This window comes from Filicampus tigris, chromosome 5 (genome assembly GCF_054856515.1).
Source record: "Filicampus tigris isolate MCC_2025a chromosome 5, RoL_Ftig_1.0, whole genome shotgun sequence".
NCBI lineage: Eukaryota > Metazoa > Chordata > Actinopteri > Syngnathiformes > Syngnathidae > Filicampus > Filicampus tigris.
This window is the reverse complement of record NC_141221.1, coordinates 14,869,160-14,881,591: the sequence shown is the minus strand read 5'-3', so window position 1 is coordinate 14,881,591 and position 12,432 is coordinate 14,869,160. Positions and strand designations below refer to the sequence as shown.

The 12,432-nt window shown below is 38.1% G+C and overlaps 1 protein-coding gene across 2 annotated transcripts; it reads right to left on the bottom strand.

The window, feature by feature from the left end:
• Nucleotides 1-5,415: 5,415 nt before the first annotated feature.
• LOC147147412 (proepiregulin-like) lies at nt 5,416-12,066 on the bottom strand. 2 transcript variants are annotated; one of them, XM_086032125.1, is made up of 6 exons: nt 10,433-10,490; nt 8,903-8,917; nt 8,427-8,513; nt 7,059-7,185; nt 6,824-6,967; nt 5,416-5,747 (listed from the first exon to the last, which is right to left on the bottom strand). In XM_086032125.1, exons 1-6 carry the CDS (start codon nt 10,473-10,475, stop codon nt 5,681-5,683), a joined length of 483 nt encoding a protein of 160 aa, XP_085888251.1. In that variant the 5' UTR covers nt 10,476-10,490; the 3' UTR covers nt 5,416-5,680. The 2 variants fall into 2 exon arrangements, with proteins under 2 accessions (XP_085888251.1, XP_085888252.1); XM_086032126.1 differs by lacking the exons at nt 8,903-8,917; nt 10,433-10,490 and adding an exon at nt 11,882-12,066.
• Between the last annotated feature and the right edge of the window lie 366 nt (nt 12,067-12,432).

Genomic DNA, 12,432 nt, shown 5'->3' with positions numbered 1-12,432 from the left:
ATAGGCGCACGCCTGCCGTTGCAGTCCAAGGAGGAACAAGGGTGTGTGTGTGTGTGTGTGTGTGTGTAATGATTAACAAGCCTGGGGCAACAAACACATTTTGCATCCCCAAGCCTCACAAAAGACCACAATGCAGCAATCATGAATGTGAAGCAGTTTATATTCCATTCATATATTCCGTCTGGCCTCTCCTAGCCATTATAACACTCGCTGGCAACATTTTGTCCTTCCCGCGCCTTAATTGTTATGACTTCCTCCACGTAACAACACTTTGTCGGTGGGCATTCGTCTGTGAAACACACATGCAGCCATCCCAAAGATGGCACTCTCGATTAAAGGGGAAAAAAAATCATTTTGTAAGTTTTCAAATTTTGAATTGCTGAATAATTTGTTAGTAAACCCTGTATGCTGGCGGCTGGTATACTGAACTAATGTACTGAAATATATTGATTGTATACTGATTGTAACGAAGTGGATTTAACATTTTTTTACAGCAAGTACCACCATGATCACATCATCAAAATACAATAGAGGAGTAGGCTTGCTCACCAAGAAAGAGGCAAAGGTTTTTTCCAACAAAGTATATTTCATATTAACCACCACAACGTTATGCACAGACTGAACATTAAAGACCTTGTAAAGTGAATCCAGAAATGTGTTTCTAAACACATTATACGTGTTAGAAGGTAATTGCTAGAAATGTGCAAAACTGATAACTACATAGTACTCATTTGTTGAGATATTGCATTAAACAGTTTTTCACTATTTCAGTTTTCCTGGTTTTGGGGCGTGGCTAAAGCGGTGCCTTCACACTTCGGTGTCCTCTCGCTCACACTACAGGTGCAACTACAGTGTGCATTTAGCTAGCTAGCTTTGCCAACACCTTGAAAATGCATCTTCCCTTCGGAGAATCCTCTGGCAATGGCCACTTTAGAGTGCATCGTTGTATCCTGCAAGTGTGAGCAGGTCACTCAGGGAATAGGAAACAAAAAAAAAAAAACGTAAATTGGTCAAATTTGACAGTCAGTATCTGGATCAGGGATTCGGGTTGGCTTAGATACTTTAGAGCGCCTCATTGTAACACTGTGACTCATTGGGATATATTTCAACCCCTAGAGGCTTTAGGCGGATATATTTTCACATCTTAGATGTTGGATTGATTTTTGATTTTCTCATCATTCGAATTTGGCATGCTTTCCTCTCTGTGGTGTGTCAAATTTACAGGATATTATCACTTTACACAGACTTTAACACTGTGCTTTAAATACAGCAAAATGAAATGAAAAAAGATTCAATTCAAATGTAGAAATTAAACAACAATTGCACCTGAATAAATGAATTGCAGTAAAAAGTTCGAACAAAACGGAATGTTTTTGGTGGAAAAAAGTCCTTTAGAGCCATGTGTTTGGTCATAAGATGATGCTTGAGATGTTTTCAGGATGGATGAATGGATGAATACTCTCAAAGACTGTAGCATACGTTTTGACAGTGACGTCCCCTACGATTGTTGGGTAATAATTTGATGGATTGCTTCTGCCAAAATAAAATTAGAAAAATAAATAAACCTGTCAATTTCAATTATAGTTCCATAGCAACATATGATCATTGATTTCATGACAGATACTTATTGACATTTTAACTTTTTAATGGATTTTATCTGTATGTTCCGGAGTTGACTGTGTGTGTGTGTTTGTGTGAGTGTTCATTAGTGTCAGATAAACCGATGCTTGGTGTTACTATTTGTGTACATTTTGGGCGGGGCGAGCAGGGTGTGAGCATTGCTGCTGTTGTTGTGTCTGCACATCCTGGGTGTCTCCTTGGAATCCCTCTGCGAAGGCTGAGAGTTCTTGCCACGTTTTGTTTACTCACCCCAACATGGGTTACGTGCCATGGCGTTGGATGGGCTCTGATATCAACGTGGGTGGAAAGTCTGACACAAAGCCTGAAGGGAACCACCTCATAGTAGCCGCCCACACACACACACACACACACACACACACACACACACACACTGACACAGACACACACATTACATTTGGGGGCAAAATATAAATGTAGTTGCATTTCTCAGGACAGTGTAGCAATGAAACTGCAGCTTTGGTGTAATTAGGAATAGTACAAACACACTAAACGTCCGCTGATAGTGTAGTGGTACACACGCCCGAGTTGTGTGCGGGCAGCGTGGGATCGATTCCCGCTCAGTGACGGTGTCCGTGCGTGCCCTGCGACTGGCTGGCGACCAGTTCGGGGTGTAGTCTGCCTTCGCCCGTTGACGGCTGGGATAGACTCCAGCAACTCCCCGCGACCCTGTATAGGATAAGCGGTTTGGAAGATGATGATGACAAACACACTAAACACTACATTCACTCAGGTGTCCTTTTCGGTGTCTGTGTTTATATCTCTGTCTCATTCAAAATGACATAAAAAAAAAGAAAAGAACAGCTCGTGATCCAAAACGTACCACATCATGCGACAAACATGCTTGAGGTAGTTTGTACTGTACATTTTTATGGGACTGATTTGCACAGGTTACCGTGGAAACATGCACATGAATCCATCTTGATTGACACGTTTAATTTGTTGAATGACTACTCTCGCATCTCAAATCATCTTTCCCAAAGAATCCATTCCAGTCACCAAAAAAAGACACATTTTGTAACATGTTTGGTAATAAGAAAAATAGCTTTCTGCAGATCTGTATTTCATAAAAACTTGTTATAACATAATTAAATAGACTGTTAAGAATTTAACAGTTTTTGCATCATGATTTGATTCTTTACTTCAATACTACATTACACAGACATACTACATGTAGATTTGATGATGAAACAGAAGAAGACCGTCGGAATTAAGCTGCAGTAATATTAGTCGTTTTTCACAGAGAATAAAGAATATATGCCTGTGCGTTGTTTTATTTTCTGTCTATATGTGTTGCTACTATTCATGTTCGAATATAGGCCTACGCTGTTTAAAGGTTTATAACTACCGCTATAGCGATGCTGGTCTTGTTAGCCTGTCTATTGTGTTTCCCATTATGTGTTAGCATCAGCTAACAGACTTATTCTGCTGTTCTTGTAAAATGACATTTTTTTTTAAACACAATTTTCTTTTTGTAAAAAACAAAAAACACTTTTGGGGGCGATTTTATACATTGTAATTGAAATCGTAACATTTATGACATTTTTCTCAAAAATAAGCAACATTTTTGTTTGCTTGTTTGTTTGAGTGGCTTTAGAATTATGTTTGGGTCCTTGAAAAAAAATTCTCTACGCTTCAAAAATATTTGAAATTATCTATGAAAGTCGACACTGCAGTCACACTTGTATTTTACATTCATCCATTGCACTGGTGCATTAAAGCACAAGCATTGTGCCAATACTTCTGGACCAAATTGCAAGCTGTCAACATCATATGCCAGAAGCTTCATCCAAAACGTGAGCCTGCTGCACGTGTACGCTGTTTTTTGAAATTGTGTCAAAGCAAATGCAAAGATGCGGATTAGTGCAGAGCTTGCACTAACTAACTTACTGACACGCAACAGTGAGATCATAACCACAACTTGCAAGCACCTCCGAGAATAGCACAAATTCTCCCGAATCGGGGGTACGATGCCGCAAATGTCGGGTTAATGTTTATGTGATTATCGGTCCAATTTGCATAGACAGCACACTGACACGACTGATTCTGTACTTAGAAACAGCTCACTGGGTCTGCTTTAGAAAGTAATAAGGCTGTGTGGAGTACAATGGTGCTTATACATTAACCTGACACACGAGCGTCATGATGCATCGTTTTGCATGATACAGTGGTGGAATTCGGTCCGCAACCACGCTTCTAACAAAACATTTGTATCGCAAATCATCTTTCGCATTTGGAATCAAGTTTATTATAGTTAACGAAAAGCAACCAAATATTTAAAACTAAAATTGAAAAAGCATTTTTGTAAGATAAATAAAATAAAAATTAGTGTTAAAAAAAAAAAAAACAATCTACATTTTTTTGTTGTTGACTAAACTAAAAGTAACTATAAACATATTACGAATGTCTTTTGTTTTCGTCTTTCTCAATTAATTTAATACATGAGCTTTCGGGGTTAATTTTTATGGTATTTATTTTGCTATGGTTGTAAGGATGAAGGAACAGTTGTTTAGGAATTGTAGATTACTTTAATTTATTACACAATACCTATTGTGAAAAAGGTTTTGAACACAACAAATACTCCATGTATTTTTAAAAAAACTAAAACTAACACTAAAACAAATTACTAAATATTTTAGAAAAAAAAAATACAAACTAATAACCCCACTCTAAAATGAATTGAAACTAACAAAAAGTAAAATTGAAATAAAAAACTATTATATCCCTGATTGAAATGAATGGAAAGTAAGATCTGGTTAATTCAATTCAATTGATTGTACTTTTGTGAGGTTCTGCACCCATGATGTGATCTGGCTGGTTGAAGATCCGGAGTCACAATTATGCAGAAATACCCACACCCTAGTCAAGTGTGACACTTTTGCTATACTCACTGGCATATATTCTTTATCCTCAGCAAAAAAATAAATAAATAACAATAAAAATATGACTGCAGCATACTAAGTACTTATGACCATCTTTTTCATGTATATCCATAGGCATGTATTATAATGGCACGGTATTGGACTGGTTAGCACGTCCGCCTCACAGTTCAGAGGTCGTGGGTTTGATCCCAGCTGCGGCCTCCCTGTGTGGAGTTTGCATGTTCTCCCCGTGCCTGTGTGGGTTTCCGCCGGGTACTCCGGTTTCCTCCCACATTCCAAAAACATGCATGGTAAGTTGATTGGACTCTCTAAATTGCCCCTAGGTGTGATTGTGAGTGCGGATGTTTGTCTCTGTGTGCCCTGCGATTGGCTGGCAACCAATGTGTTCAAGGTGTCCCCCGCCTACTGCCCGAAGACAGCTGGGATAGGCTCCAGCACGCCCGCGACCCTTGTGAGGAGAAGCAGTACAGATAATGGATGGATGGATGTATTATAATGCCCCCTGGTGGCCAAGAAGCACACACCAGAAGGAGCCTCAAAATGAATTCATAAAATTACGTTGCACACAAACGTTACAAACAGTTGTGTTGGCGTTTTATGGGTGACTGGAATGGATTGGTGGCATTGCCATTCATTTCAATGATGAATGATGACCTGCGATACATGTGTTCTGGGTTACATATGTGCTCATGAAACAAATTAAACTTGTAAGTCACGACACCGCTGTAATTCTTGACCATTGTGGTATTTTGACCAAAGCTCGGAATACATTTGAAAATCATACTACTCTGTGTCTACCTTAAGTTAAAACTGGACGCCTCACTGTAAGAGAGTTGAATTATGTGTGGCGAAAGGGAAAGGTAAAACACATTACATTTATAAAAACAAACCACTGTAAGATGCACTGTTTTATTGGTTTGTGGCAGAACTTCCAGTGTACACAATAACAACTTTATAATAATAAATTATCAACATCCTTTCTGACTAAACACATTGTGATTTTTCGGGGTTAGAAAACGGACAAGGTATAAATAAATACAAGCTACACCATGCCAAAAGCTAAAGTGCAAGATTTAAATTAAAGACGTACACATTTGTTTAGAAAAAATAAAATAAAGGTAAAAAAAAGGGTTCGGGTAGTCATTTCCAGCGTGGACACGCTACATTGTCTGCACTCCTTTGTAGCCTTGTCGCTTCTGTTGGGGATTACATTTGCTCTTCTTATACCTGCAACACAAACACACAACAATTACTGAAAGTAATGTGTTTTGCTCAGGAACATTTCAAACGCGATAATTTGGCCAAACGAACCATATTTCGAAACATAAGTCAACAGATGCCTCACTATAAGGCAACAGAAGGATGTGAGTTTTCTCAGTCAGTCAGGCCATGACAGTAATGAAAACGTTTTTCTAAAATGCAACATTAGTAAAATTACAACACTTTTTTTAAGTCATGTAGAATTGAATTGGAAATTTGTGTAATAAATGGAGAAGATTGCACATCATAGTAAGATGTAAATTCCCCCACAAAGATGAAGAGTAATACAGTACAATAATGAATACATAAATACATTGTAATATCTCTAGGAAGATTGAAATTGAAAACATTTTGTCCTATTGTTAGCTTAATAGCATAACTGCCCAAGTCATTTTAAACTTACTGTTGCCAAATCAATAAAATACCAACAAGCTTGCTAAAAACTGTTTCCCCCAGTACTATGACTATAGGCTTCGATGCTACTGGACTAACCGTATTTGGAAATTTTGTTTCCCAATAAGGATGAAAAAAATCTGCTTGCATGTTGGCTTAATAGCATAATTGTTTTTCACTGACTGTTTAACAACAATTTAACAAAACAACAACAATATGCTTGTTAAACAATGTGTTTTTCTATGTCTTCTAAAAAAACTCAAATTTGACACTCTGTTGGTAGGCCAACAATATTTTCAAATGTAGTTTCCCAATGCTGTGTGAAAAATGTGCATATCAAATCAAATGTATAAAATCTGTATAAAATAAGAAAATCTTAAATTACTGTTATTTCAGTAAGAAATTGTTTCATTATTATGTTATGTGTAGCACAATACGAAATAAATAATATTGTACTTATAATAACACTGTATATGAAAAACAACCACAATTTTAAAATGTGTCATGTATAATAATCACCGTTTAATAAGAGACCATTTGAACAAAGAAGGACTTATGACTATTCTTGAAACGGATCATTATGAGGACACTAGCTATTCCAGAGTTCACTAACAAGATTGCATGATTATCCTAGTGAGTACACTACCCACTTGCAGCAGCAGTAGAGAGCTCCAGCCAGGCCCATGGTGAGCAGAGTCACACAGAATATGATGAAGATGATCTGCTCCTCTCCTATTGGCTTGAACACCAGCTCAACGTTGCTACAGCGAAGGCCGTAGAAACCACTGTGACACCTGTCGAGTGGATTCATATCATACATAATTTATTACAAGAAAATTACACACAAACACACGCACACGAGATATATTGTATGTACACACTTACTTGCAATGTTGCTCGTTGACATCCACCAGCAGCATGCACTGACCTCCATTCATGCAATAGTTGCCATAAGAGGGGTCACAATTCTGTGTGGAGCGTTTCACCACATGGAAGCGCTCTTCTCTATGGCCTGAAGTGGAAGCAGCATCATACAAAATCCTTAAAACTGTACTCAAAGTATGTATTTAGGAAAAGCCTAGAAGAGCAGCTGGATTTATTTGGGATTAATCAGAAGCACTTAAATGTACTTCTCCTCTCTAAAAGCTTTATGTTTTTTTTCTTCAATTTAATTGTATAGGTTATATATAGGTCCGTCCGTCGGACGAGAACTCTTTTAAAAACGACGGACTAAGCAAGGACGTGGGTAGGTTTTCGTCCATCCCTCTAATCGTCCCTAACTGGGTCAAGTCCCGGCTGACGTGTTGTGTTGGGTTCTTTTAAAAAGCGAGACTGCCTTGCTAAGCCTGCACAACACTGGAGAGCTCTTATTCATGTGCTTTCCCTGAATGCAGTATTGTTCTCACAGGCATAGTCTACCCTCTAGTGGACGCCCATTTCACTGACGAGGGAAAAAACCCCCACTAAAAGCTACGACCCGGAAGTGGAAGACGTTCGTTCTCCTCCTAAAATAAAATTGCCTTATTTTGCAATAATTACTTTAAAAAGGGCGACCCTTGTGAGGATAAGCGGTATAAGCGGTATAGATAATGGATGGATGGACTTTTAGCTGCTGGCAACCACCGTTGTGGTGTGACGATGATGATGATGAGGATGATGATGAGGACGACGACGCGGACTGGAGCAAGACAGGGAACATCACGAGAATATTTAAGATTGCATAATAACACAATACTATTGGGTTTTGTTCCACATTTTCACTTTTTAAAGTAATCCATCCATCCATTATCTATACCGCTTATCCTCACAAGGGTCGCGGGGCGTGCTGGAGCCTATCCCAGCTGTCTTCGGGCAGTAGGCGGGGGACACCCTGAATTGGTTGCCAGCCAATCGCAGGGCACACAATCGGCGGAATGCACGGACGGAAGCTCTTTAAAGGGATGAGGACGGGGGGAGGATGGAAGTGTACCCAGGTCGCGGAAGGAGTACGGACTGGCAAAAAAAGGGTAAAGTGCCCAGCTCTTGTTCTAGGTCACATTCACAATAGAAGAGGTTTTGAAAAGATTTATTTCTGTGTCATTTTTTCAAATAAAAAAAAACTGCCATTTAAACAGGGGTGTGTAGACTTTTACATCCATATCTATCTATCTATCTATCTATCTATCTATCTATCTATCTATCTATCTATCTATCTATCTATCTATCTATCTATCTATCTATCTATCTATCTATCTATCCGTCTAGCCAGTGTACCTGCAGACATGGAGGAGTCAGCATGCGTAGTGTACAGTATGGATGAGACGCTCTTTGTCAGGACAAAAGGCCACAACAGCATGACACCTGTTGAACACAAAATATGTATAGAATTTTATCAGTACATGTTATGTAATACAGTAGAGTATATATATATGAAAAGCAGATTTGCACATTCATACAGTCACATAGTGGGAACGGAACCCATGCTGCCTGCACTGACGTCAAGCAAATGTACCCCGACACCATCAGTGACTAATATTTACCTGTATACTACCACTACTACCACCACAATACTATAATTATTACTACCGCCATTTACACTTTTCTCTTTATGTCTGTTCTATATCACTCTTTTCTACTTTTTTTTAACTGTTACTACTACCACTACTGCTATTACTCCGAACCACTTATACTACTATTATTGATCCTACCATAAATACCATGTACAACTGCATGTAACGCTACTACAGTACCTGTAGTTCTTCTTCCTGTTGGATGTCAATCCAGTAACAATGTATGTGTTTTAGCGCCCTTTAGTGATGAAGTGAGTAAATTACAACTGATTTCAAGCATGCAATGACATTCACTAAATGGCTTACTTACTAAGGTCAATTAACACAATTAGTATTAAAAAACAAACAAACAAACAAACGGGCAAATATGGAAAAAAAGAGAAAAAAGAGACTGCATCGATGATTTCCACTGAGGACTCCTCCTTTCTTTTTTTGCTGCTCCACAAATCCTTTGCTGCTCCGCAAATCCCTTGCCTTCTCTTCATGTTTTTACTTGTTTGACGACAATGCTGGAGACTCATTTGTGCAACCAAAAGATATTAACCAATGCCAGAAAAACCAGATCATTCTGGTTTTACTTTAGCTAGTGACTCATATGACGCAGCCGCTTTTACCTCTTGAAATACAATACAATACAATGCAATTTAATTAATATAGCACATTTCCCAACAGCTACAGCTGTAACATAGCACTTTACATACAACAACAAAATAGCCACAACAAAACAAGTGAAAGCAATAAATCAACACAAAACACTAAATAAAATAGACACCGGAAAACAGCCGAAAACTGTCAGTCTCACGCCGGATTAAAATCCAAATTGCGATGAGAGGTGCTTGCCATTAGCCAGCTCTCAAGCTAACAGGTTTGGGTCTATAGCAGGGGTGTCAAACTCATTTTTGTTGCGGGCTACATCGTAGTTTCTGTTTTTCTTGGAGGGCTGTTATAACTTGAAGCCATATAAATGTATAATTGCCTTATATTATCATATATACACAACAAAATGACTGATAACTAATTTTTGAAATCAAAGACAAGTAAAAACTGTTTGGTCAACTATTTTAAAGGATTTTGAAGGGTTGAAAACATTTCTTGCAAAATCTTATATCTCAGTGTTGTTAAAAGTGAGGACAATTTGAAAGAAACATGAAGTCCACCCATATGATTTGCCTTTGCGGCCACATAAAAGGATATCGCGGGCCAGTTCTGGCCCCCGGGCCTTGAGTTTGACACCTGTGGTCTTTAGTAATAATAACTAAGTAACTTACGATTGTCAAATCACCACAGATGCGAACAAAGGCGCTCAAGTTCTTATATAGTAGGTGAGGGCCGACTCATACCAGAAGCTCAAGTGCGTCACTAGGCGCCGCTTTAGCCACGCCCCCCAAAAATCTAGAAAAGTGAAATGTGAAAAACAGTTTAACGCTACATCATTCTTAGTCTTTCCAAGTTGTCCGCAAGTATATTATCTAACGTATAATGTCTTTAAAACAAATATCTCAATTCATTTTACAGGGTCTTTAAAGATTCGGACCCCACTTGTTCACTGCCTTTTTAGTTTTCCAACTAGCAAGAGGGAGTTGTAACAATTGTGGTTTCATCCGAAATCAAAAAATAAAGTTATGAGCAGGAATATTGGGGTTGCTATTCTATGAAGTTTGCCAACTGCTTGAACGATGGAATTGATGTGGCTTCATTTGTTAAGAATACCACTCGGGAGACTGTCAAGGGGGTGTGCAAAGGCGGACGTCATCCAGATTGCTCACATCACACATCCGGAAGCAGAAAAGAAGTGATCAAACAAGTATTAGTTACCAGTTTGTTGGAGAAGTAGATTATTTCTTTATGAAGGTAAAAAGAGACTTGACGTTGAGAAAAAAGTGACATTGAGGCTGAAGCAACTGGAAGTAAAGCTCAAGATAAAGCAACCCAAGTGAAAAGGAGGTCATTCGTTTGAGCGGCACACGTTCCATACTAGCTCTGTAATTGTGTCATGACCCCACAGAATTGCTTATTGGGCCTTTTATGCATCAGTATAAGACTGATGGAGGTCAACGGTGACTATTATGACTATTAATGTTTGTAGTGATGTAACAATGATAACTAAACACAAATTAAGGAATTACGGGAACTTTACAGTGTAATTGCAGAGAGTTCACATTCTATTATTCGCTGTTTTCCTCTTTGCTTGCCTTTTAAATGAGTGCAAAATAATAAAGAATGACAAAGATTTTTGAAGGAGCAGCTGTTGCCACGTTTTATCAGTTGAGCTATGTTGTTTTCCTTAGTTAACTTTCATTATTGCTCCTTTGAGCTGACACAGCCATGTCTGAATTCTTTACAATGGGATGAAAAACCTGACTTATTTTGGTAGTTCAATTCAAACAGTTTGACATTTAATGCACAAACTGATATATTTCCTTTTTTTAATATATATATATTTTTTGACAGCCAGTGAAAACTCAAATTCACAACCACAAGAAATTTGATTCCATATCTTCTTATGTGAATGAAAAATATTTTTAATACAGAAAATAGGGAGGAATTAATTGGACATGCAATAAGTACTTTCGTTTGTGTTGAATTGATATGTACATAATTTCACTTTTATCATTGAACTAAAATAAAAGCTCACAAAGTTTTGTGTATATTGTAAAGGCATAGAAACAGCAAAAAAAAAAAAAATTGTATTAACTCATATGTCGAAGCAAGTAAATGCTGAAGTGCCTCAAATTTAAGATCTTTTAAATTATTTAAAACCTGGGTCACTTCAGTAATCATACCTGATCCTCCAAATTGTAATTATTTATACGCTTACTTACAATTGTAACATTCTCAGTCACATGAATTCTAACATAAGTAGATTTGGACTTAAGCTGCTAAAATCCATCATTATGTGCTTAGTTGAGGTATCGCAGTGAAGAAACGCCAAATTAAAATTTGTTTGAGGAATGAAAGCGTTTAACACTTTACCAGTACTACATTAAACATTAAATGGCCTACAGGATGAATGAAATCAAAATACTTTAAAGGTTTATGCGGTTTGTTCTAATGTTACATTTGGCATTCTCATTATTGATGTGCACGATTTGGCATCACATTTAAAGCAGTCAAGTCTAGCAAAACGTCTCCCAAAAGCAGCAAGAAACTCAGACTTACCGAAAATTGAGAGGAGAGCTGACACTTTTGCCATTTGGGACGATGACGCGCGGAAGTTCAACTCTGCTAAAATGTGCAAAATGCCTTGGACGAGTTTTCAGTGTTGTGTTGTGTTGTGGTGGGTGTCGCTAACCAACTAACTTAACGGTGAGATGAGGTGAGTTCATGTGCCCGAGTGGGTGCGGTCGAAAGACAGGCTGTCATTCACTTGGAGACAAGAAACAAAAAGATCCCACACTTAGAGACAGGCCCTGAAGGCATCATTATCCTCGTCATCACCATTCATTCTTGTTTTTGCGATGCAGCAACGTAATTAGCGTTTAAAAAAAAGTCCACCCACCAGCCATACATTCCACAGAAACTCACGCTATATTATAATTTTTATGTCACAAAGGTAGAAATGCTCACTTTTGACTGTAATTGTCAGAGACCTCATACTGAGATACGACAATAATAACCTTTGTAGGGTTCATTTCCCATGTACACTTAGTATGTTTAATGTCAGTTTTAGACCCAGGCCAGAATATCCTGTAACAAATTAGGAAATCCAG